This window comes from Emydura macquarii, unplaced genomic scaffold (assembly GCF_026122565.2).
Source record: "Emydura macquarii macquarii isolate MOO-44397 ecotype Brisbane River unplaced genomic scaffold, CSIRO-AGI_Emac_v2 contig_3530, whole genome shotgun sequence".
Taxonomy (NCBI): domain Eukaryota; kingdom Metazoa; phylum Chordata; order Testudines; family Chelidae; genus Emydura; species Emydura macquarii.
In genome coordinates, this window is record NW_027133667.1 from 11592711 (window position 1) to 11619470 (window position 26760).

The 26760-nt window shown below is 42.9% G+C and overlaps 1 protein-coding gene across 16 annotated transcripts in view; it reads right to left on the bottom strand.

Annotated features, from left to right (window-relative positions):
• The window catches only part of MICAL3 (microtubule associated monooxygenase, calponin and LIM domain containing 3), a 252360-nt gene that overhangs the window by 109607 nt on the left and 115993 nt on the right, over positions 1–26760 (bottom strand). For 12 of the 16 annotated variants that reach the window (XR_010917670.1, XM_067536313.1, XM_067536321.1 and 9 more), the window contains exons 5-17: positions 24164–24265; positions 23328–23483; positions 22545–22645; positions 20598–20855; positions 19850–19965; positions 18410–18536; positions 16861–16954; positions 15369–15516; positions 13598–13794; positions 8485–8597; positions 7821–7883; positions 6838–7011; positions 5589–5681 (exon numbers count right to left, since the gene is read on the bottom strand). Coding sequence is in view for 15 of the 16 variants with exons in the window: in XM_067536313.1 (XP_067392414.1) it covers positions 5589–5681; positions 6838–7011; positions 7821–7883; positions 8485–8597; positions 13598–13794; positions 15369–15516; positions 16861–16954; positions 18410–18536; positions 19850–19965; positions 20598–20855; positions 22545–22645; positions 23328–23483; positions 24164–24265 (1742 nt within the window). In the remaining variant the exon portion in view is untranslated. Of the gene's footprint in view, positions 1–24; positions 5682–6837; positions 7012–7820; positions 7884–8484; positions 8598–13597; positions 13795–15368; positions 15517–16860; positions 16955–18409; positions 18537–19849; positions 19966–20597; positions 20856–22544; positions 22646–23327; positions 23484–24163; positions 24266–26760 lie in introns of those variants that run through there. The other 4 variants (XM_067536323.1, XM_067536319.1, XM_067536318.1 and 1 more) reach the window with 2 other exon arrangements.

A 26760-nucleotide genomic window follows, 5' to 3' on the forward strand; every position in this document is an offset into this window, starting at 1 on the left:
TAAAGCAGAAAAAAAAATGAGAGAGAGAGAGAGAAATAATAATAATAATAATAAAATTAAAGGGAACATTACAATTGTCTTTGGCAAGTCAGGACGCAATCTCAGAAGTGCATCTTCTGGGGGACCCTGAGCCATATCCCACCTCTCTCAAATAACCTAGAGCCACAATTCGGTCTAGAGCAGGCAGCTTCAAGTCTTCCGCTGAGATTCAAGACCTGGAGTTATCAAAGATCAGTCTGACAGAGGTGTCTAAGGGCAGCCACTAAATGTGCTATTCACTATCAATAATCAATATCTTTGCTTTGCAGCCTCACCACCAGTGAAGTGCACGACTTTATATAAAGCACAGATCAGCTATTCTCCAGGCAGCAGGAGAAATCTACCACTGCCATGTAATGATTAAAAATATCCCTCCTGTTAGCCTAATTACACATGCACAATGTTCAGCAGCAACATGATTCAAGTCTTATCAATAACGACATTCTGCTCTCATCTTCAACTCCCCCCACCTCACATAAATTTACAAAAGCTTTGGGGTGCCTACCAGAAAACAATACAGTGAAGTGTAGGAATTAAGATGTAGAAGTAATCTGGCTAATCTAAATGTGACATAACATGCATGTTGCTTTTTCCTTCTCTTTTCTGGTGTGCTTCGTTTCTTACTCGCTTAAAAAAAAACCAAAAGAAACTCCCCCCATTTCTCACCTGTGTTTTACATGTCAGAGCCCATTTCTGTTTTATACGTCCTCCCCATATACCCCTTTTTAGATATCCTAGCTCCCCACCTTCTTTGTGTCTCCCCTCTCCAGTACATCTGAAATAGGGGCCCTGCAAAGTTTAACTCATGTGAATTTTGAGGTCTGGAGGGAAAGGTTGTGTATTTGTCCCCTATTAAGTAGCAAAATATCACACAGTGGCATCAGACAGAATCCATAAAATGGAACAGGAATGTGCCCAATCCTCCAGCAGGATGCATTTCTGAGTATACAAAAGCAAAGATGGGTTTATGAAGGCAGAAAGAGACAGACATCAGATTTCAACAAACGTGTTACAAAAAATAGGTCAAGTCATATGGAAATCAAAGCTGTTGTAAGTTTCCTTTCATTCCCTCAATGTCTCAGCTCCTGATGAATGTGGTCATCCCATCAACTCAGTCATTACATGTCTTCAGCATCCCATGGAACTACAGGAGAGGGTTTCTACTGCAACATCTCTATTTTCCTCCAAGTGACCATTCCAGGAGGACCAGTTTCAGAGATTTGCAGAGAAAGAAAACGTACATACAGCCTCCACCTTACACACACCAGTGAGTTTGCACTTGTACATTATGCACCCTGCTGCTGCAAGGAGGCTTATGATGCTGTGGCAGAAACTACGGGATGACCACAAATTAAAATGTGGAAACCAGGACAAAATTAAGTGTAGCAGACTAGTTCACAGCAACCACACTCAAACTGTAGGGGCATCTTCTCAAATACACCACACTGCTTTCCAGCACCTCATGTTCAGTTATGGAAGCAACAGGACAGAAGCCACGTAAGCTATTTTATAAAATGATGAATTCACTTGGTGTGATTAACCGACCCAAAAGAACAATATAGATGTCTTCAAAGAAATTACCGTCATATGAACGCTAAATATACTTTAAGCGTGCATGTGTACACACCTCAAGCTTGTACATTACCAGCTGCTGCTAAATCCAAACAAGGTGCTCTAACTCATACAGCATAAAAATAGATTTAACATCCCCTTGAACATATAGCTTAGCAAAGCCCATCCTCAAACTGGATCTAGTTCAAGTCATGAAGAAAATGCAGGGCAGTCTGGATGTGGAGGAGGGGCAGACGGGAGGAGCTTGATCTTGCTGGGTTCTTTAAAGTTTCCTCACTTCACAATTCACATCCTGAAATGGAAATAACTTCATTCCCTTTACAGATGCAGTTGCCTCCATACCACCACTTCTTACTAGTAATAAGCGTGTTACTGCAATGCCACAGGGACAGGTATGGAGAAGGGTCTGATCGTGTATGGAGTTCATCCTTTACAACCATCAAGACCCAGTAACAAAGAAAAAGAAAATATGCTTCAGAACAGTCTTGGCCAGGATTACCTGCTTCCTCAGGGTCTTTTCTTACCAGGATAAGACTAAGAAACATCTTGCATCTCAAGCTGCATGACACTGCTGGCCAACAAGGTCTGTCAACCACAGAGCAGAGCAGAATTCTGGCCTTGTCCTGCAGCATGAGTATTGCTAATGCAGTGCACCTGATAGACATGAGCAGGTCACAGCCCAGGGAATACACAGCTTTTCTACCAGCAGTTATGACCACCTCCCACTGGCCTGATTTTCTCTCTTGCATCTAGTCTCATTGGTCTTGTAGTAGGTTTTCCTCTGCCTTGTAACTTCAGGATGCGGAACCAGACCTGCCAAATTGGTGGGAAGGGGATTGGTTTCCTATTCTGGAAGAATCTCCAGTTCATTCTAACTGTTGGCAAGGGCACTAGCCAGTTCCCAGACCACTTATTTTCCCTCAGCTATAGGGATCCTACTTTGCCTTCGTATTTGTCCCCTCTTCAAAGCAAGGGGCACCTGCTGTCCAGAGCATCTCAGGCACAGTCAAGTACAAAGAGATGCTGTGTGTGAACTCCCCTGCAACTGTGCCACACAAAAATATTCCGCCCCTTCCGCATCCATGAGCAACTCCTTCTAGAAAGCACAATCTCATCACAAGCTCATCAGCAGAAGCATTATTCCAAATAGCAGCTCTAGTAACAGTTACTGGCAGTTTGGCCCCAACCTCACTATGGAACCTGTGGCCCAGAAAACAGCACCTCAGCTGGAGTTCCTAGCAGTGCCACAGAGCGCAGCTCCAGCACTGGTGCAAGAGCTACCTGCTCTTGCTGTTCCTCTCAACCAGCAGCAGGATACCTCAGGAGCGAGTCCAAGCACTGCTTCGGAGACAGCCTCCTACAACAGAAACTCCTGCAAAGTGGCTTCTGAACATCATGGAGGGCCTCCTGATGGCCCATGCCTCAGCCACCACAGCAACTGACTGCAGGGTGCCAACAAAAGTTCTTTGATCTCCCAATTCAGCACAGAAAGAACCCTGCTGCAAAAACAGTCCAAAGGCTATGGGCACTCAAACAGGCAACTGGGTCACTTTGCTCCCCAACGCCAGCCAGTCTCTCTGTCCCCAACTTCTGGAGTACAGACTGCAGGGATATGCTCTCCACTGTGCCCTGAAGATTTTGCCCCACTGTGAGCCCAATTGCTATTCCCCCTCTCCACCTCAATTACCCAGCATGGAAAACACAGCAAAGCCCAGCACAAAAGCTGGACCTTCCTGTCAGGACACTGAAGTCTATCAAAGAAAAGGCCAGCAAAGTTTGAGCACCTAATCCAGAAGAGGCCTCAGAGGCAGTGCCTACACACTAGGTAATTTTGTAGACCACACTGACTACCACCATGTTAGTTAAATCTTCTGAAAAATATCTTTAATAATAGTCAACAGTAAAAACAGGTCCAGCCAAAGACTTGCACTACATTACCCCTATTCTAGGGCTACCATCGGCAACAACACCAGTCCAGCTGCACAAATGGTAACAGCAGGGTTTTTTGTTTTTTTTATTTTAATTCCATAGTGGAGACAAAGCCCAAGTGAGTGTGACTCACCTGCCTCACTCAGGATCCCTGTTCTGTCTGGTGAGGAGAAAATTATAATCAAATTAGGAAACAAAGGCTGTCCAGCCTCTGCTGCTTAGCCACAAAGAAACTGGGCAAGGATAAGCCATTCATGTGAATCTCTCAGACCTCAGTTACCCTTCCCTATAAAAGGGTTAAATCTAGAGTCTTGGTGGTTAAAATTCAAAAGGCAGGGAAAGTGCCATAGTGTTGCAGGGACTCATCCAGAAGCTAAAACACAAATCTTCACCTTCCTTTCTTGAGAAAGGCAAATGGTGTAATTCAGACCCAGCTTTACTTGGTTTTGCAACAGAAGCAAGGCTAGTCAAATGGCCCAGAGGTGTAGCCAGTTTATGCTCCTCTTCACTTCTTCCTGAGACTCTTTCTCCTGTATCAGGTTACATGAAAGATTCCCAAAGGCTGGAATCCATGCTAATGATGATCCTGTCCAATTCCCTCACTGGGTGCCTGAAACTGCTCTTGATTAACCACTGGATTAAAAAGAGAGGCCTTCCAAAGTAAGAGCTCTTTTTTCAGTGGAGGTGAACGGGATCTTTTGAGGGAAGAGATAGCAGGAATCATGGAAGGAAGCAGAGAGTCAGGAGATTTCTACATACCAGCACACAGGCTTACTAGTGCTATGAAAGATAGAGGCTCTTACCAGACCTATCATAGTGTATAATAACCTTTATTTGGTTCTCTTACCTTGGAGAGAAGCCTGGCGCAGCTTGGTTTTAATCATTGTACATGACTTCAAAAGTGCTGGATTGTTTGAGTGGGGCTAAGCTTTTATTTTTGTTCTGGTTTTTTAACAGAGTTCACCATGAATCCACAAACTTTGAGGAAGTGAGCAAAACTGGAGTTCTCTTCCTCCTCCCATCTGAAAAGTGTGCTCTCATCATATTGAGATTAGAAAAAGATAGATGTGAATCCCTTTCTCTGAGCGCTGCCACCAAAACTATACCTTTATGACTACTATCTCATAGAGGGAATGAGGCCACTTTTATTAAGAACATGGGAACCAGAGTCAGTGCAATGAGTAACCCTGCCTGTGTGCAAGTAAGGAATTGTAAAAGTCTACCCTTCGGATTTCACTGCTGCTTGAACCCCCACTACAAGGATAGTAAGCCAAAATACATAAGAGAGAAGGTAAAATTTGGTATCTGGTGATTTTTCTTTTCCAAGTACCCAGGCTTCCCCTTCTGACCTACTCTGTGACTGAAAGTCCAAAGTTTCTTTAAATTCACAGTAAGACAAAAATCTGCCACACTCTGGAGATGGAGGGGAGGCCAGGAAAGCTTGCTTATTACAATTTCTGTGCATTGTTTGAGAATTTTTAACCCTCTTTTCAGATCTGGATACAGTCTCACTGGGAAGACCAACAAACCCCACCATAGTGACATAGGTCTCCTGAAACTGCAAACCAGATAAAATCCACTGTAGGAATAGCAAGCCTGGATACTCAGAAAAGAAATTATCAGGCAGCAAATTTTATTTCCTGCTGCTAAGGAAGCGCTTCAGTGGTGCCGTAGGTATATTTCACTCAACTCCAATTCCTGATAGAATCACTTGGGTATATTCATTTTTGAGGCACTGCTCATATTTCATGTGGATGGTATTCTACTTTGGAAGTCCATACTAAGCTACATTTGAAGGAAAAATTCCTGTTAAAATATCCACTGACAGGGAAGACGGTGAAGGAGAGAAAGAAATTATGATTACTTAAGCCTTCTTGAAATACTAAACAACTCCTAGAGAGAGATCTCAATCTCACTCACTATTATTCAGTATTTTAAACCAAAGGTCTTTGCACAGGGGTGCCAAAGAGGGGTCAGTAAAGAAAGGAAGCAGTGGGGCAGGTGAGATCTTTTGTGGATGTCATATCACATTCATTTTATTGGTTTACCTGTTTCCACTGAGGCATGGGAGCAAGGCGACCCTGCTCTCGCTGTCTGCAGGATATCTGGTTGTGAACACGTTCCTGATAAGGCAGGACTGGCTGTTACATGCAGGTCATAGGGAATGCAGGATGGGATTCCAGAGGAACAAAATAAAATAGCAAAAGGCACTCAGAAAGAAAGCAACGAAGGAGTGGAAGGACATTAGACAGTGAGACAGACAGACATGTGGAAGAAAAAAATGGGGTGGGGAAGAATTAATTATCAAGTAAAATTTAAAGAAAAATCAAGCAAAATAAAAATGGAGCTTATTAAGATTTTTGTAGCTCCTCTCCCATGTTCTCACTGTTTCTTCTGTTCAGCATAGTGATTAAGTAAACATTAACTAAGTGGTGACCTTTACTCTACTCTTCCGCAGTTAAACATAGCTCTATCCTACGTCCAAGCAGGCAACATCAGAGGGAACGACACAGGAGATCTGGCTGTAATGGCAACTCCCAGATGATCAGGTCCAGCTTTTCCCATGGACAAAGCACTGGGTGTTATGGTTTAAGATCAATGACCATGGGAAATCTCCATTCTATGGCCACGCAGGACATATTGCAAGGAACAAGTGTTACAGAATTCACCAGGAAAAAGCTCACCTCTCCACCAATCTCATTCTCTTCCAGCCAAAAGCAGCATGGAAAATGGTGTATGGAGATGGGGGTGGTTTTATAATATAAAGCAGTATTGTCTTTCTGGAACTGTGAATTCAAACAAACCAGTCCCTACAAAGACTTTTCTCACCTCTGGAACAGAATAATAGCATAAGAGAATGTGTTCTCCTTGTTTAAATTCACAAACACTATGGCCCCAATGTGGCCCTCACTTCAACGGACAAAGTTACCACAAAGGTCAGATTTTTAAAGGTACTTACTTAGGCACCTACTGTATTTTCAAAAGCAACTATGCACTTAACTCACATTGAAATCAATGGGACTTAGACATTTAGGTATTTTTGAAAATTCTACAGTGCCTGTCGGCATCTTTAGGTGCCTAAATACCCTTAGAAATCTGGCCCGAAATCTCTTGTACTCTTCCTCTTGCATCTAACCTGGGTGGAAGTGCAAAACCAGAGTCCAGTCTTAAAGAGTGCATCGTTTTACTGTCCCAGCTCAAGCATTCCTCATCATCTCCAAAATAAAAGGGTTCTACTACCCAAATTTGGGTTAAAGCTTGTTGGCGGAGGCTTCAGAATATAAAGGTATATCCTACCTGTCTCCGTGAACCTGTGGTCTGCACTGGTGCATTCTCCTCGAATTTGGCCAGCAGCTGGGTTGCCATGGACTTCACCTTGTTCTGGTTCCCGATGGCAGCATCAATTCTCCTCTCTGTCAGGGCACTCACAAGCATGGTCCTCTCCTCCCTGTAGCTTCGGGGGGCTTCCTCCTAATAACCAGTACAAACTAGAATAAATGGAAACTTTCCAAATGGGACTTTTCCTTCACAGAAAACTTCTGCAATTCAGTATAGCAGAACCCAAATCCATTAACCCACACTTCCAAGTTCTCGTTCTTTCTTCTAGTCAGCCTTACTGCTCACCAAATTCCTCTCCAGCTACCTGCATCCTCTTGCTTCATATTTTATTGCTACACTGTTCCACTGAAGAGACCCGTAATTGAGAAGCTCTCATGAGCCTGTGAACGTAAGAATATGAGCTGCTTCAAGCACTCATTGAGAACCCAAGATGGCAGCCCTTCGCTTAGCAGTTCCTATCTGGATGCACACTCTTAACTGTAGGTGTGCCATGTGTGACGTACTGCAAGTGTTTTATACACCGATTCTGCAGCCAGCTTCACTCCCCTGAAAATCCAGGTTCTACCTTTTACTTGGATGGAATTGCTAACATCCCATGCCAGCTTAGCATCTGACCATGCTACTCCTCTGCACTCTAACCAAAATCATTAGAGTGTGTTTGATGTAAGGGATTTTCTGACATTAAATGTTCAATGTACTATTTATTTAGTAAGTGCCTGATGTAGCTGGCTCTGTACATGACAAAGTGTAAGCTCTGACTTCATTCTAAAAAAAATCCCACATAAGGTTCTACTTGAGTGGAATATCTGGGGAGTAGGGGAACATCCTGGGAACAGAGCATGAAGAAAAGAACCTGCTAAAAATACAAGGGGTTGAGTGTGGAAACAGGGAATCGATCACATACTCTTTCACGTAGGCATGTTCCCTACTACAATACTTACATCCTCTGACTGGCTGGTCTTTCTCCTCTTTCCTGCACCATCCAGTTCCTTCTCCTTTTTATCCTGCAACAGGAGGAAAACTGCTGATTTTTTTTTTTTTTTTATTTTATTTTTTTTTAACTCTCTGGCTCATAATGAATCATGTCAGTGCATACACAAGTGTTTGAATTATTGCTGGCTGATTCTCTATGCTCATTTCCCATCTGTAGGAAAGGTGGTTCCCTGCAGCTATTGGTCCTCATCTAGGGAACCAAGCCTTCTTATCTGAATACAGCTTGTCATTCTTGGAGCGTTTCAGTGAGTCAAGAGGAGAAACAGCAGGTATTTAACAGTACAGAAAATACTTTGCACTTAAGCCAACAGCATAGAATGACCCTCCCTTCTATTTTTCACCCTTCTCCCAACCTAAAGTCCCTGAATAGTGCTCTAATGTTAAGAATAAAGTATTTCATTATGTGAAAGCACCCATTCTGAATTCAGTGCTGCAATTAAAGGACTCATGAAATGTACAATGCTAATAAGCCTAAAACCACTCTATCCTTTGGAGACTGACTGAGTGACTGATTGACAGACAAACCCCACCCTTCTTAGCACCTATTTGGCTGTCAGCCTGACAAATTCCAATGTTCTCAGGGTTAAAGTATACACAGCACAGTCTGGCTACCTTTGGAGTTCGCTTCCGGGAGATACTCTGCCCCAGTTTACTAAGAAAAGAGATTGGAGACTTGGTACTGGCAATTAGAGCAGCTTTCTCTTCTGCGTTCAGGTCCAGATTCTCTGTGAACAGAAATAGGTGGTGCCAGTGAATGCACAGAAACCTTTGCGTAGTTAACGATAGCTAAGAAACAATAAGAAGAGACTCAATCATTCTTTAGCATGTCTTTTCTTTTTTTAACGCTCTCCATATAAAATGCTCTTAGAAACTTCAAAATCAATTTCTTTCTGAATAGTTTTGCCCTTTTCCATTTGGCAAATGCATTTTTTCCCTCCCAGGTTCTCTAAGTGCTCAAGATAGTCAGAGTTTAAATAGGTCAAACTTGGACGTAAACTCCATGACTACATCTTTCCGTTCCAGTTAACAAAAATACAATGTTTCAGGCCTTCATTCCACTAACTTAGAGTTATATACAAAATCCAAGCATTGTAATAAATATAAAGCTCTGTCAGAGTTTCTAAAATTAACTACTGAATGACTGCTGGCTAGGAGCCTCACACTAGCAATGACAGACCAACCCTTAGCAGCAACAAGAGAGCAAGGAAATTGTTTAATAATTCTGACGTGAGTTTAGTACTAGTGAAAGATACTGGATTGACAGTCCGAGGCTAAAACCCTATTCATAACAAGCACAGCAAAAGCAGCACCTGTGCTAGCTTTTTTACACACAGTTCTGTTGTCTACTCTTTTGTGGGTGAGAGGGTAGCTCAGTTTCTGCTTATTAAACCCTTGCGCTGGCTCCTAATGCTGCTAGAAGGTTGCTTGTTAGCACCAAGGAAGACTCAGACTCAGATTTTAAAGTCAGAATTATAATCAACTCTGACTTCCTGCATAACGCAGGCCACAGAACCTCTGTCCATGATAGACCCAAATAGCCTCAGAGAAACTCAAAAAAATATAGTCCTGTCCAAATAATATACTAGCACTTTCCTAATATCTAAGGGGTGAGGGGCAGAATCCTCCCCAGTTTGATGAAGTTTAGGGTAGAAAACCAGATGACAAAATTGTGTGATTGACATAAAGGTCTGAGACGACTATAAGTAAGAACCACAGGTGTGGTTAGAGGGATACCTTATCCTTAAAGAAAACAGTGTGTGTGTGTTAGAAGGTCAACCATTAAAGCCTCTAATTCACCAACTATTCCAGAAGAGGTCATTGCTGCTGAAAAGGTGGTTTTCATGGAAAGGTTTAAAAGGGGGTAATGGCTTAAAGGAAGTTTCATCAGGGAACTAAGAACTAGGTTCAAATCCCAAGTTGGAGTGGGCTCTCTAACATTTGGGAAGAGGCTGGATAACTCATTGATGAATCTGGAAATTGCAGGGTCAGCAAATATTCAGAAACCTTCCACAGGAGAATGGAATGCTTTGATGGCCTCCTCCAGATGAATGTTAATAGAGCTCAAAAAGAGACCTCTTTGCTCCAGAGTGAAAAAGTATTCTAGAACCTCTGGGATAGGACACTTAGCACGAGTTAGATGACAGTGAGTGCACCAATGGTAATATCTTTTTCATCGCTGAAGGTAAGTAATCCTGGTGGAATACTTTCTACTGTTCAACTGGACTTCTTGAACCTCTCTGAAACAGGAGAGTTCTGACCCCAAGAACCATCTAGAAACCATTCCCTGAATCATAGAGTATTCAAGTTGGGTGACAAACATTCCTCGAATCCTGAGTGAAAAGATATCAGCAGCAGATGGATGGCCAGTTGGAAAGAGGCAATGTAGGTAAGGAAACCACACCCGTCCTGGCCTGGTAGGTTCTGTAGATGAGCTCCCCAGCCTAGGAAAGGTGTGTCAAATTATTGTGACAGTGGGAGGGGGATGGTTAAAGGGAACCCCTGAGCACACCTTGCCTGGATTGTTCCATCAGTTGAGAGAGATTATCACATGGCGGGGAACAGACAGTAATTTGTTCAGACTGTCTCTGTTGCAGGTATAAAAACTGTCCTGAGCCAGGCTTAAAATCAGTGTGGATGTAAGTGGGGGTGTAAAGTGATGAAGGTACACTCTGCCATTTGTGCAAGGAGCTGCAGGCACGTTCTGGTGGTAGCTTGTGGGATCACTTGAACTTGTGCGATTAAATGCATCAGAATGAGAAATCTGTCTCCTGGTAGATAGGATCTGGATACAAAGGCACTGACAGTGGCTTCTATAAACTCTATCTGCTGTAGAGGTAGGAGGCAGGACTTTGCTGTATTGAGCTGAAGGCCGAGCATGTGAAAGAGACATAGCCCTGCTGCTTATCACTGTTTGAACTTCCACACAGAAATGCCTTTTTAAAAGCCAATTGTCCAGGTATGGGAAGACAATTGCTCCCCATTGGTGAAGCTGTGCAGCGACTGAAAGGTAGGACTCTATACCGATAGTGGGCCTGACATATGACAAACCATAGGAATCTCTTGCAAGAGGTTGTGTTGTGACATGAAGATATGTATCTTGAAGGTCAAGGTTGCAAAACAGTCTCCTGGATCCAGGGATGGAACAATAACTACAAGTGTTACCATTTTGAATTTTTGTACCTTGACAAAGGTATTCAACATCCTGAGATCTACAATTGGCCTCTACTCGCCCTTCTTTTTAGGAATGAGGAAGTACTTGGAGTAAAATCTGCTTCCTCTGTACTGAGTGGGAACTGGTTCCATGGGTCCTAAGTGAAGGAGGGAGACAGCCTTTTGTCTTAAGAGCAGCTTGTGAGATGGGTCCTGAAAAGAGATGGGAAAGGAAGGTGGGAGAGAGATATGGAGTGAAAATGGATGGAGTAGCCTAATGTAAACCTCCAATAACATCTGGAGGTAATCTGCTCCCATGATGCCGAAATGAAAGAGACAATCCTCAGAACTTGGGAGGATGGGGTGGGCAGTATAACATCAAATCCAGATCGTGGGGGGATTGGTGGCTCTTGACTGAGGCATCAAAACAAACACTTTGTAGATAATGGCTGCTGCGTTGACCCAGATGCAGTGATTAAAAACTTTCCCCTCTGCATTCTGAATTTCTTTTTAGGTGGCTCCAAAGCTCTATGGAAGATGGGAAACTGAGCTAGGCAAGATCTCTGAGCTGTTTGAGAGAGACTAAATCTCTACTTATTTATCAGGAATACACATGCCCAGCAAACAAAGGGTTGTCCTACAGTCTCTCAGTGAATATAGGGAGTCAGCAGTGGAGTCTCAGAAAAATCTGAGACCAAAGGGTTGGTCCTTTATGAATTTCATACTGAAAACCTAAGAACTGTAGCCACAAGTCTCGACGCATGACTACAACTATGGAGATAGAGTGGGCTGCTGTGTCAGAGGGATTGGCAGAAGCTTGCAAAGTTGCCCTTGCAAGAAGCTGTCCCTCTGCAATGAGGTCCTGAAATTGTTCCCTCTGTTCTTGTGGGAGGTGTTCAATAAATGAATTAAATTTTGAATAGTTAATATGGTTATATGTTGCCAGAATCGCCTGGTAATTAGCAATTCTGAATTGCAAGGCAGCAAACAAGTATCTTTTGTGACCAAAGAGATCTAAGAGCTTTTGGTCTTTATCAAGTGGTGTAGTCTTGGAATGGTATTGTCTGTTGTGTTCCTTTACTGCATCCACACTTAAGGAATTAGAAGCAGGATGGGGAAATAATTCTGAACCCCTTGTTGGAACATATTACTTTTTGTTTGCCCTCTTAGCTAGGCTGTGTTGGAGATCTGCCAAATAGCCTTCGCAGTTTCTAACAAGGTTCTAGCTATCTGTGCTGATGATGTTGTGTGAAGAATGTCCAGCAACTTATGCTGAGTCTCTTGGACTTTTTCCAATGGGATTTGAAGAGCGCCTGTCAACTCCTTCATCAACTCCTGAAATTGTTTAAAAATCAGACAAATATTTCATCGCCTTCCCCAGATGAAGTGGTTATGCCCTCTCTGTTTATGGTAGAGGACTTTAAACAATTTCAGGGTCATACCTCCATTCCTCTCTACAGCAATCTCCATGCAGGAGGAGATGTTTGAGAAGCAAGAAAAGAGACAGCACTGACCCTGGTGTTCCCTGCAAGTGCTGGGTACTTCAGAGAATTGATGGCAGTAAATTGCCCCAGGGTCCCAATATGGCCATTGGGGCAGACCATAAGGGAACAGGTGAGAGATCCAGGACTGATTATACCAAGGAGGGTGCTGAGCAGGTTGAGGTAATCACAGCCTTGATGTACCCCTTGATGGAGCAGGTTCAGGAGATGATAGTCTAGGCAGGAATCATAAGAGCCCTGAACAGAAATTTAAGAGCTTGAAGACCTCTCATCTGCATAATCTAATGGAGGAATAGACAGAAGAGGAGTAATGATTTGTCTCTTGGTATGCATGGACACCAGGGAAATCAGGAAATCAGGAGGTATCAGTGAAAGCAAAGTACCAGAGACAGCAGAGGTTGCAGTACTAGGGGTCTGACTAAGCTCAATAAAGGAGACTCAGGTTGATTGGAAACAAACAAATCCCTGGAAAACCTGAAATCCTGTGGTACTGGGTGCAGTTGTGTGGGCACCTGGTGAGCTGCAGATATGGAAGCTTGCGGTACCGAGGAAGGTGCAGGAAGCACCAACATGATGGACTGCCAGTCAAGGTGGCAACTTAAATATGCCCCCAAAATAAAACATTCTTCTTCAAACAGGAGGGCAGGGGACTTACCCTGCACAGGGGGTGGGGATGAAGATGGGAGGCAAAAGCATCAGCCAACAGAAAAAAATAATCCCCAAAAGAGAAAAAATACTAACTAAATAAAGAATAAAAACTATAATTAGAAAAAGAAAAGACAAGACTAAATAGTAATGAGTAGGCAGATATCTGCAAACATTTATGACCACTCCATCTCTGGCCAAGGCAGTTGAGAAGGAACTGAGAATGCTTTGTCTGTTGCACCCCTATACACTCTTGGTGTGGGGCACGAGGATAGCTACAGCACATGCCTAGATCGAACAAGCCCTATTGCTGAAAATTTTTGATTGAAGGCACAGAAGTGGAGCACCCCAGTATGGACACGACGCATAGAAAAACATGAATACTGCCACCATCACCAAATCTAACATACTTGTTCTGAGTCCCTTACCACTGGAAGGAATGGAATCCTTGAACATCTCGTAGAACTGTGTGAGATACATCACCATGGACAACTTGTCTGGCTCCCCAACTGATGCCATTTCCTTTCCAGTCATGATAGGAGAGATTCCAAACTCCTTTTCAGCAATGTCAAATGCCAGCTGGTTATTCTTCTCCACATTGTGTTCATCCAGAGAATCAAAGTCTCTGCAAAGGACAGAAGAGGACATGCATTGAGGTAAGCTCGACTAAAAATACTTCTTCTAAAAACACTTTCAGAGGCAGTCCTCTCCAGCCACAATGCTGAAACTGCAGGGTACCCCCTTCTTTCAATAATTCTGCCATCATACTTTTTGTGTTACAGTGATGACGATAGTCTGCCTGTTATTGGTGAACTGTGAAGCAGATACATTGTTTTTTCCATTCACTGCTCTCCTTTATTATCTCTATAGTCAACCTAAACTTCTCTTCATAGAAGGTTGGTTTTTTTTTGTTTTGAATATTACATCTTCACTTCCCTCTTTGCTGGGAGTATCTTTTGAAGATGCAGACTCCTCTTCCCCGTATAACATTTTTTATGTATTTGGAGGCACATCAAGTTGTCCCTCAGATCACCATTTCTCTTGACTGATCCATATATATATCTCAAATCTTTTCCTCACCAGTGCTATTTTTCTGCACTTTTATATTTGTCATTGTTGTATTTCTACTTCTCCCCAATATGTATGGCTTTTTAAACAAGCTGCCTCAGACTGCGTGTAGTACTCCAAAGGTGTTCTAAACCAGTGACACACAGAATGGAATATTTAGGTAGTAACTTTGCTTGCTTTACATGTGATACTGCTTTTAAATACATCTTCAGCATTTAGCATTACAGAATTTATCTTTGATAATGTTCCATTGGGAACCTGAAATCATTTTAGATTTTCACTATAATACTACCACCTACCTCTTATGTAGCACTTTTCATCAATATATCTCAATGCCCTTTACAAAGGAGGCCAGGATCATTATCCCCTATTTACAGATGGGGAAACTGAGGTACAGAGCAGAGAAGTGACTTGCCCAAGGTCACCCAGCAGTCCAGTAGCAGAGCTGGGAATGGAATCCAGGTCTCCTGCATCCTAGACTAGCACTCCATCCACTAGGCCACAGTCTTCACTATGGAACTTCTGCCTTGTCAATGTTCTCCCATTCTAGGATTTGTGCACTTTTATATATTCCTACCCAATTACTGGCTGGAATGGCTTCTCCCACTTATCCTCAGAACAGATTACTGCACAAGCAGTGATAGTGCAAGTTTCCCTACACAGTGTCTATTCAGACCATGAGACCTCTCCTCTTGGACTGAGAAAGTATTTAAAAACCATCTGAAGAAGCTACCAACAAGGGGGTTATTTATAAAGGTGATGTGCACATTTGTCCACTACAAATTAAATTGAAGCCATCAACTATTTCTGCCTAATTTCACAGAGGCTACTGAATAGCTGTTAGAGGGTAATGAGTTTTGGTCACTAACAACTTGGGACAGATTTGATCGAGTGATCTAGAAGATAAAATGATGGTACATGTGGCCAGCTACTCACCAAACCATTACAATCCTCTAGACTTTACTGAATCTTATTTAATTGACTTCAGTCCTTTTACCCCACATACCTCAATTGTACTGTATCTAATACTATTCTTTAAACAATTTGCAAATCCCTCCCCATATATTGGTTGAAAATCTGATTAGCATTCTCTCCGCTCCCTGTGTTCTAGTCAAGCAGTCAATCACTTACATCAGGTCAGGACGGTATCTGTGGATAATAGCACACAAGGCTAGGCCACTCTTCCATGACATTGTGAGATCTGTTACATTCACACCAGCATACCCATCAGTCTGCCTCTGGCACCAACCAAGCAGTTTACTGGAACGAGCTACAGACTCTGAAACAAACAACATTTTTAATAAACTGTAATTTAGCATTTTTCACTTATGAGAATTCCAAGTATATCTCATGAAGTATATGTTATAGGAATCACTCACCTACTGAAATGCAGCCTCCTTTGAGGTGCAACAGCATGCTTCCTGCATCAAGAACACTATACAACTGGGGTTTTTTAGGGCAGGAAATTACTAATAATACAATATGTAGTTCAGACTGAATGGGGAATTTTAGTTTGCTAGAAAGTAATTACCCAAGCTGTAATTTGGACAGATCACCCTGGCTCTTTTGAAAGTCCCAGGAAATTTTAAATGACCAAAAGTGGTCAAGGTTTTGATTTAAGTCTGATCCAAAATATGGCATTGCTCATAGCATGGTGCTCCCTAATCTTCTGCTATATTGTTTCAGACAGAAGAATTGCCAACACCTTTCTGCAACAGTTGCATTTACTTTAAAGGTCTCCCATCAAATCATTGACCGGTCCTGACCTTATTTAGCTATGAGATGTGACAAGATTATAACGCAGAATGGCATGGTTGCAAGTCAAAGAACAGATCAGAAGACTGTACCCAACTGTACACCAGTAGGAGGAAGGTGAAGTAACAAAACAAGCAGATGTGAATGAAGCACTATTCCAAGAGACACCAAACACCACTCAGACATCCAAGACATTATATGGGAGAGATTCAACGAATCCCTTAGGTTATGGCTTGACCAGACAGCATTCCAGTTCTTAGCATAAGGCACTTAATTCCTAGAACTCATGCCATGCATTGCCTCAGTAATTAGACTCCAAAATCCTAGAGTAGGGAACCCTATAGCTGTGATGTCCCTATGACCAGTAGAGCTGCTATATTATGAGGAAAATTCAAATAAAGTAATTGCTTTCATTAGTCAAACTAAGAAATAAGATTTCAAAAGGAGAAAGCTTGAGTGGAGAGGAAATCTACAAAAATAATTCTCTTTTTCCAATTAATTTTCTCCTTTTCCATTATTATTTTTATCTGTACTTAAAGAGTTTTTGGCTTCACTGCCAAACCAAGTTGAGGCTGGTTTTCCACACCTGAAATAAGAACTCCACTACAGGATCAAGCAGGTGACCAAAACTCCTCTCTGAAACAAACATTTCACAATCTGAAAGTGTATTGTAATAAGGAAAACTCAGGTAAAACTAATATATTTAAGTTTTAATTATGTTTGAAAATTGAATTGTGTTTGAAAAGTCAAGCTTTTGAGCTAAGAATTAATGAGACAGCTTTGTAAACAGAAGGGGCCTCTCTGTATGTTCTGTGCATTGACCAAGCTCTGGAAGAGTGCAATGAAGTGAAACAATACTAGGACCTACCATTCCGGGTCAACTTCGGTGTCCTGGAGTTCACCAAGTTTTCTATCTCCAGGTGAATGTCTTTCAGGTCTCCTGTGTCATACAAGTGGCGCACCTGTAAGAGTGCAAAGGCTTAAAAATGGCCAACACACCAAGTCCTAAAGAAGAGCAGAATGCTTTGTAGTTGTTGTTGAGGGAAGTGGAATGGATGGGGAGAAAGAATAGTCTCTCTCATCAAAAGCCAATATGATAGGAGAAGTCATCTCCTCAGGCCAGAGCTACCTAAATTCCCTTTCTAAAAAAAGGCATACATGAGCGTGCAGACACACACGCACACAAAACACGGCCCCCTTAAGCAAGAAAGGGATGCTTATATAAAAGTTTATTTTATTACACGTTCACACAGCAGACAATTCTCTCCCAAAAGCCATAGAACCCCAAGGAAAAGCTCTTAATGATGCTGTCTAGTTAATATCCATCTTAGTATGGGCACCGACTTGCAGCCACTGAGTGTATGTTAAGTTAATACAAAGGAAATACAAAAAATATATTGTCGGCATGGCTGAAACTGCCAAAATCCAGAGAAGTACAGAGCCACAACTGACATGATTGTGAACAGTGTTTAGAGACTTCTACAATACCTAATCACAAGGAAAATGGGTACAGTACAGCGTTTTAAGTCTGATTGATATTTCCAGCGTTTGCTTGCCATTGTCATTTCCTTAAATATTCATATAGACAGGGAGTTCTCAGTCTCTTTTGAATCAACCCCCCTCTTAACATTTTTTTAACGTAGACCCCTGCTCCCTTTAAATCAGTAGGAAGGATTATGCCACCTAGCCAGGGAGGTTTGACTGTGTGCCCACCTCTCCCCCCACCTGGGCAGCAGCAGCTCTTGTCCCAGGGATTGGACCTGGGGTTTGAGCACAAGCCGACCCAGCACTCACCTAGAGTGCAAGGCAGGGAGCAGTGCCTGGCACTAGGGAGCGGCGCAGGGCAGGATGCTCTCTGGCATTATGCATGCACGCAGCATACAGGGCACTGGGGTGCAGGGCAAGGCGGTACCTGGCACTATGAGCACAGGCAGCATGGACAGCACCAAGATGCAAGCAATGTTGGCTCCCATCCTGCGGGGTTGGGGCTGAGCCTGGCTCTATCCTGGCCCAGTGTGGAGTGGAGGTGAGTGCTAGAGAGTGAGCCTGCCCTACACTCACTCCAGATGCAGCTCCTGTCATGTGGGTTTGGCCTGGCTCCCTGCTCCGGTCCATTGGCTTCACTGCTAGGAGGAGCTCAGCACGGCATGATGCGCACAGATGGGGCCCTCTCCCCACAACACTGCACCCCGTTCCTGGCCCTGGCAACGCCACTCACTCAAGTTTGATCCCGCCTCCCCTCCACCATGACAAAGCAAAAGGGGGCCAAATGTGAATGAGTGGCATTGAGATCTGGCATTTATTTAAGGCTTGCTGTGCTGCCCTCCCACCCCAACTGAGAACCTCGGACAAAGACCAATAGCTACATGAAGATGACACAGGTCACATGCTGTCAAAGATACTGCCAGTGTAATTACCTGGTTTGGTCGCAGGAAGTTGATGTTGATATTGGGATACCGGGTGACAGGATCGATGCTGTACTGGCTGAAGTTTTTACTCACATTCTCAGGGGTGGTCTGAGGCAGCAACCTGTAAATGCTTTCCCTGGGGAAAAAATACTAAACTTCAGATCAGCAAGTAGGAGAAAAAGAGACATCATCACCACCTTCAAAGTCAAGACCCTCCTGAACTCAGGGGATTAGAACACTCAAATTAGCAAATCCCTTCAGATATGAAACAAGTAAGATACAGAACTTAAACATCTAAGCTGTTTGTATTTTAATTTAACAGGAGTCAGAGAGGTGGGAAGTTTTTTTAAAATTCAGATAAGATACTTCACCAATTTTAAGAACATGTGCATAAAGTTATGTACCTCTTTAAGAGATGTATCTTAATACAGCAGTTTTTTTAAAATTCAGATAAGATACTTCACCAACAGTGGAATTTTAAAAATGCCATAGTGACATTTTATCTAAACCTGCAATTGCACAAGTTTTCAAATTAGTGTTACAATGCCTCATTTTGATTTAAATCAGTGAGTTTTAGGGTTTTGTTTGTTTAAAAAAAAAAATCCAGTGATTTAAATCATTCTACCCTAGATGGGACTTCTGATTTGATCTGTAAAGACCATTTCTATGCTCCTGTGTCATCTGGAACAATCCAACCCAAAAACAACAACAACAAAAAAGAGAGCAAGCTGTAGTTTCAATGTTAAAATAAGATAGTGAATGTAGAGGCCGAGTATGGAATTAAATTTTGACCTTTATCTCCAAATAAAACAAAAACACAAACAGGGAAAATATTTACAAGGCAATTGGAATTAGCATGAATTTCTGTCTCCGAGGTATTTCAAAGGCACCTATCACCATGGCATCTAAGCTCTTCCTCACCTAAACTGCCTAGCTAAGGCTAAAAGTAATTGATCAGACTCACTTTCTCCAGCTAATACAATCCCAACAACCACCAAGAAAATATTCTCCATTCCTTAATCTGCTTTTAAACAGTAGAGAGAGTAGCCACACCGCACACCAGGCGCTATTCTATTCTCTCTGAATAGATTCCACTGGATCTGTGCTGCCCAGAACAGCAAGTTACAGCTGAGCACCAGTGTGCGAGTGTGTGATCCCGACCTTCACATGGTGGTGCTTCTGGTCAGTTCCCTCAGCTTCTTGGGATATCTTTCCCTTAAATCAAACCACTTCATTGGGCAGCCTCCAGTAACACTAAAGACACAAGGATTGCTCCCTCCACCCCACTCTGGATGCACATCTGTAACAGGATAAGGAATTGGAGGGGATGGTCAGAAGAGTGAGCTTCTGAGCACAATTACTTTTCCATTTAGCTCTGCCTCCAAATCATTCTGTATTCAGATCAGAAGTTACAACTAGACTCATTTTCCCATAATAATCCTCTATTACCTCTCTGCGAGGACCTCCAAAGGGCTAGTTCCCTGAGACCAGCTTCGCACCATCCAAGCAGAATCCATGGCAGCCAGAAAGCCCCTGGCTATTCCAGTTCCCATCGGCCAGAATGGCTAGATGTAATAGGTCACCAAAAAATAAAATTAAATTAAAATAAAGAGGGGGAGGCAAAAAAAAATAGGTCATTTGGAAGAGGAAATTAAAAATGATACCAACAACATATTTGGAGGGCAGCCTGTTAGGATATTATAGCTCAGTGATTAGCTTGAGACTCTGGTTCCTTCTGGGCTAGTGGAGGCCAAATGCATGGTAAACTGGCTGTGAGCTCATCCAGAGCTAGTGTTCCATTATTCCTTACAATGACTCCTAGCCTGGAGCTGCTAAGAGCTTCTCTTAAAAAACCAGATATTTCAAACTAACTACGGTATGCTAATTATTAGCTGTGCTTGCATGGGCTCCTTAGGGATTCTAGCTGCCAAACAAGGAGCAGGTAGAACAGATGCAATTTCAGCAGGTTTCTGCACACTGAGCTTCGTATGCAAGGTCACTGCTATGCTAAATACTCATTGTTTTCCCAACACTTCTTGCCCCTGCCCCTTGCACTTTATGATATAAAACAGCAGTTGCCTTCCTCGTGATAAAACGCTCACAGCACAAAGGGAAAGTTGGATTCATTTCAGTGGCGATGGGGGGATGATCTCTTCCATTCACTGTTCACACAGTGAGTGAGCTGTTTAACACGTACCTCTAACAGACTGTCCCCAACCAGTGCCACAAGCAGCTGGTGGCCATTCTGTTCTCGCACCATTGCTGCATTCTCTGATGCATACATACACGTGAAGTCAAACATGGCCACATCTGGTTGCCCATAGTGATTGATGGCAAAGTCCAGTGATGGCAGCTGCTGATTGGTGGAAAAGTCAGCTGCTTCCCTGGCATAGTTGAGCAAAGCCTCCTGGTCCACATTCTCCCGTGAGAGTAACAGCTCTGTGTCAGCGTAGTCCTATCAAGAGAGAGAAGAGTCAGAATAGAACAGCCATGTGGGGAGAGGGGATTTTAAGTATGGTATCTGCAGACAATCTACACTCTGTAGGCTCTGAGACTCCTCAGAGTCCACTGATTTAGGTTTTTTCCCTAAATTATTTCAAGTTCACTAGTGTCTAGGCCTCTAAGAGAAAACAATGTTTCTAACTCTTCTTGAAAAGAGACTTTGACTTTTGAAAAGAGACCTCCCTGCTAGCATTCCTGAGTATCCAACAGGCAATATGATCATACCAGAGGTTTGAAAATTCAAAAAAGTGGGCAGTGCCAACAAGCACAGTGGTTGCAGGGGTGTTTAGCATACACACTACAAATGGAAAGCATATATGCTAAAGTTGGCAACAGTGAAGATTAAGAGTTTGTCTACACAAAGCAGGAATGCAGGCTACAGAGGACTGATTTCTAAAGCACACTGTGTCGCACACTAGCTGGTCCATGTAGATCCAGCTGGTGCACATTAAAAGTTCCCTAGTGCACTTTAACATACTGCTGTTTGAAACAGTACTATGTTAAAGTGCACTATGGAACTTTTAGAGCACACCAGCAGGGTCTTCATGGACCAGTTACTGCATTACATGTTAGTCGTCTTAGAAATCACCCCTCCTCCTTATCCCTGGCCCATAGTATGCATTACCTCACTGGGTAGACATGCCCTCAGTGAAAGCATCCAGCTGAAGTCCTTTGAACTTCACTATAAGGGAAGCATGTCTGGGCTTAGATTTTGATTAAACCAAGCTTAGTGTGTGCTAGTTGAGGGCATCTGAGCAAAGCAATTAACGTACAATATGTACATGTTTATTTGGACTAAGATTTGAAAGCAGATATCCAGGATTCCCCTAATATATTATTTCAAATCATGTTCCTCCAAATCAGAGTGATATATTCCATGTGAGATATTCCACAATGGGCCCAAACCACTAGCAGGCCGGCTAGTAAAACAACTGATTGGAGAAATTCTTATTGATTAATAATATTCAGCTGTCTTGACATAACTATAGGAGGCAGTTCTAAGGTACAGCCTGGTCCTGTATGTTGTCAGAAAAGACTATACAGTGCAATCCAGCTATTGACAAATCAAGGATAAATGAAATGTTAGCCCTTTGGCGTATATGGCAGTTAAACTCCTGTGAACTTCCCTCCATGCTCTGTTTTCGTACAAAAGATGCAAGATCTAGAGCCCTACTTATTTCTTTAGGACCAAAATCACTATTAAACTGATTTCTGTCAATGTGAGGAATGGGTAAAGCTCCATCGCAAGCTCTCTTCACACAATCCCAGTTCTTTCACTTCCACCAATGAGGCAGAGTCACTGAAGGAGTCAATGGGTTGGCAGGACATTTAAACTTCCTATGTCTGGAAGCCCCAGTTCTGAAGGGGGATGTGCAGAGAAGAGGATGAAATCCTTTCCTAAGGACTCAATCTGCTTCCTCTAACAGGGCGCTAGTCATATATCTGCCTTAAAAATCCTGCAGGCCATGTCCTAAAAGAGGCCTGTCTCAAAACATTAAAGAGAAGTCAATATGCCCAGGTATACTTTAAATGATAATTTATTTAATTCCCTTAAAAAATATACTCCCTTCTCCGAAGGTGCCAAGGCCAGATTGTTTCATACATTTAATATGGAGGAGCTTTGGAAGAATGTAATACACACGTGCAGTATCACCCCTTTCTCCAGCAAACTCTGCTTTTTGGCAGTCATGACGAAGTAGTGAGTGTCATCTTTATAGTAGACAATGTTCTCCAAGTCAATACCTACGACAGAAGACAGGGATGCAGTAATACTAAATCGGTTATGTTATAAGAAGTACAAGAGCTCACAGCATCATTTGGAAATGCTCTGGCTTAGCCCTCCTGGCTCATAGGAAAATGAGGTCTGTGCACAGAGGGTCTCTTATAGTGCACATGAGCTCCAACCTGCAAGGAGTATACAACAGACTGAGATTACATGGGCTGGAAACCCTAACAACAGAGAGAACCATTATATGGCTGCACTGAGCACTTTATTCACATGCTTTCAAGGGGTTTCAAAAACTGAACCTTTAGCTACACACAGACATCTCTCCCCCTCCCTAGTGGGCCTGAACTTGTTTTGATATTCCTAAACTTGACTTCAAAGGTGGGGTGGAGAGAGCGAAAACATGGCATCCTAGTTCCTTTATGGAGTGCTGGGATTGCTTACCCACATGTCCAAAAGTTAAAAAACACAGCTCTCCAATGACAAGCAGCTGAAGAATAAGCTGGAACAAATCAGTTGAGAAAGTGGGAGAAAATTAGACAGGAAGGACAGATGATAGCGATGTACTTTTTGGATCAAGGGCCACGATACTCATTCATGCCTTGGTGGAAAAAAAAGGCAGCTTAACGAGACGAGGGTCAAAAATTATTAATTAGATAAACTCATTCACCTCTGGTTGTTTGAACATTGTTCACAAACCTGTGGCTTCTCGCAGATCCTGGAAAAACTTCTGGTTGAATATGAAGGCCACACCACTAATTTCCTCCACTTTGGCTTCGGCTGTGGTGTTGCGGTTGATGAAGTTTGCTGTGATAGCAATTGCGAGCTTACCACGGAACTCTTTCCGGCGAAACCCTAGGAACAGGACAGAGCAGAGATAATGAAACAGTTCAAGTCCAGAGAAGGCTCAACCTGCCACAAACCAGGATATGATGGAAGGGGTCAGATGCTACAGACACTCTTCTTTACAGTGGAAGCCATACAAACTTTTCTTGCAAATTGCTTCACCAGGAAAATAAAATGTGGATCTTTGAAGAAAAAAGGAAAAGTTTGACCATATCCAAATGACTCACCTTCATCCCACACAATGCAATGGGTTTTGCAGCAATGATTTAAGATATCATTCCCAACCACCCCACTGACGTGCCTAATAATTCCCCATCTTATCTCAGAAGCAAGAGGTGCTGCAAGTGCAAGATTAGGCCACCTAAAACCTAGAAAATAGAGAATATGAAAGTAATCTAACCCAGTATACCTGCTGCTTTGATTGTAGAGGAAGATGCAGAGACTGGGGGAGAGAATGGGGGTACAACTGGCCAACTGAATTCCTGAGGGTTACTGGGGAGCTTATGTTTCCTCTCTCAATTCTTTACAATCTTTCTAACTGTTGAATATTTGGAAAGAGATTGGAGTGCAGCTCAGACGGAAAAATATTTTTGTTCATCTCTGCTGTGACCATTTAAAATACAGACAATTCCACTGTTAAGTGTGTGCTGCGGAAAGCTTTCCACAGCATATACAGTAGGAACCATTACCTTCTAAAGTGTTCCTCCTGCCATCCCCTCCAATAACCACTTCAAATTCATACTCTGACACCGGGTGTGTTTTCGGGTGGACCTGTGCACGCCAGCCTATCCCTGTGGATAAACCCTCAGTTAATAATATATTAGGTGCATCTACAGTCACAGACATTTAACAAAGCGAGCATGGGAATCACTTCTCACTTCCTACACAATCCACTTCTCATATCCCTGGCTTGGGAGGCTATACAGTTAATAACCACAGGTGGTAGTAGCATCTTTTCAGGACCACTATGGTACACCCCAACTCCATCTGGAAAATACCTGTAGTAAGATCTTAGCTTAGTGTACATATTGTTTCACTTAACAGGATCCCAAACAGCCACAATCTACCCAAAGCATTTAGACAAATGGGGTTTAATGGAACTAGGACATAAAGGGTATAACACTATATTAGAGAGATCATTGTAAGGCTCTCTGTATTACAAGATTGAAAAAGACTTTGCCCAATAGATTCAAAGTCCTTTTTCATACATTACATGATCTGTTTGCTCAGAAACAAGATAGCCAACAACATCCATGGCAAACTTGCAGGATCCTAAATAGCTAGAATGCATGCCATGCAAGTGGTTGCTATTACAAAAAAGTTCTACAGTACTGTAAGCGCAATGGGCCAAAATTCTGCAGGAACTATTGTAAACTGTAGCATTTTGGTCCATTTTTGCAGAATGCATTATGTACTTTTAGTTTTGTAAAGTGAAGAAAGGAAGGTTACATTACTTTAGTAACTGGAGTTCTTCAAGTACTGATCCTTATGGGTATTTGCTGGGGGTTTGTATGCACTCCAGGTGCTCGTGTCCGGAAATTCTTCAATAGCTATGTCTGTTGGTCCAAATCTGTGACCTTCATCTCCTCATGTCCTCAGTTGAGAGCACAAGGGACAATGAGGACTGACAGCCTCTCCTGTTCCTACTCTGCCACAAATCCGAAGAGGATCTGAGCAGAGGGGAAGGAGGGCAGGATGTGAACACATAACCATAGGACCACACAGCTTGAAGAACTCCAGTTACTATAAGGTAAGTAAACTTCCTTTCTCCAAGAGCTGAATATTCATTGTGGGTGACTCCCGAGCAGTGATTATTGAGAAGACAGGGGTGAGGAAGTGCTCTGTACCACAATCTGCAAGATTGCTGAACCAAAGAAAGCATCCACAGCTGAGGCAGGCACGATGCTTGGTAACCGTGTGAATAGAGCCCCAGGTTGCCGCTTTGTAGATCTCAAAGAGTGGGATTCTTTACAGGGAAGCCACTGAGATAGCTTGAGCTCTGGTAGAGAGAGGAGGAGGAGCTCTGCCAGTTCATAGCAGAAGAGAATGGAGATGTAAATCCATTGAGTCTTTGAGAAGATACTGCCTCTCCTTTCATCCCCTCAGCAATGGCGATGAAGAGCCTCAGAGATCTTCTAAAGGGCCTTGGTCTGTCCAGGCAGAAAGCCAGATCTCTCCTCATCAAGGTGATCGCTGTTAGGAAGACCACCTCCATCGATTGTTGTAAGAAGGAATAGAAAGCCAAGAGTTCAAAGGGCAGGTTCATAAGCTCTGATAATATCTGGTTCAGATCCCAAGCAGGCATACATTTTGAAACTGGTGGGAACTTTCTCACAATGCCTTTTAAGAATTTTACTGTTATTGGGTAGGTGAAAACAGACGAGCTCCCTACTGGAGAATGAAAGACATAGATAGCTGCTAAGGGTACCTGTAGTGAACTGACAGATAGGCCCGATGACATAAAGGAGAGGAGACAATTCAGAATAAGAGGAATTCTGGACTTCTCCAGAGGCATATGATACTTCTGACATCATAGGGAGAACCGCTTCCATTTGGTAGCATAATACTTTCTTGTTGAGGGTTTCCTGATATTGAGAAGGATGGATTAGATCTCCTCCAAGGAAGCTCTCTCTAAATCTGCTGTCCATCCAACAACCAGTCTGTCAGATGGAGGTATGTGGAGGAGGGATGGTTGGAGCTGCCTCCGTTCTGTGACAGTAGGCCAGGAGACAGCTATAGGCAAGTGCATGGGCACGAGGCCATCTGCCCAGCTGTGGTGAACCAAAACTGTCACGGCCACCATGGCACTATTAAGATCACTGTTGCCTTGTCCCACTTGATCTTTCCAAGGATGTGAGGTAGGAGAGGAATGGGAGGGAAAGCATACATCGGCAGGTCTGACCATTGCACTGAGAAGGCATACCCCTGTGAGTCTTGAGAGCAATAGGTCGGATACTTCTTGCTTCCAGGGGTTACGAAGAGCTCCCATGATGGGAATTGGAATCCCCATGGCAAAAAAAATCTGCTGGACCAATAACAAGTCGTGCTTCCCCTTGTGAAAATGCTTGCTGCGGGTGTCTGCTAGTTAGTTCATTACCTCAGGTAGGTACACTGCATATAGAGTGATCTGATGCTGTGTTCACCAATTCCAGAGCTTGCTCTCCCATTTGTTTGCATAATAAACAGCGGCCATGTTATTTGACCTGACCTGGACATGACTGGCTGGATGAAGAGCAGGAACCTCTTGCACATTTTGTGCTCTGCCAGAAGCTCAAGAACATTGATG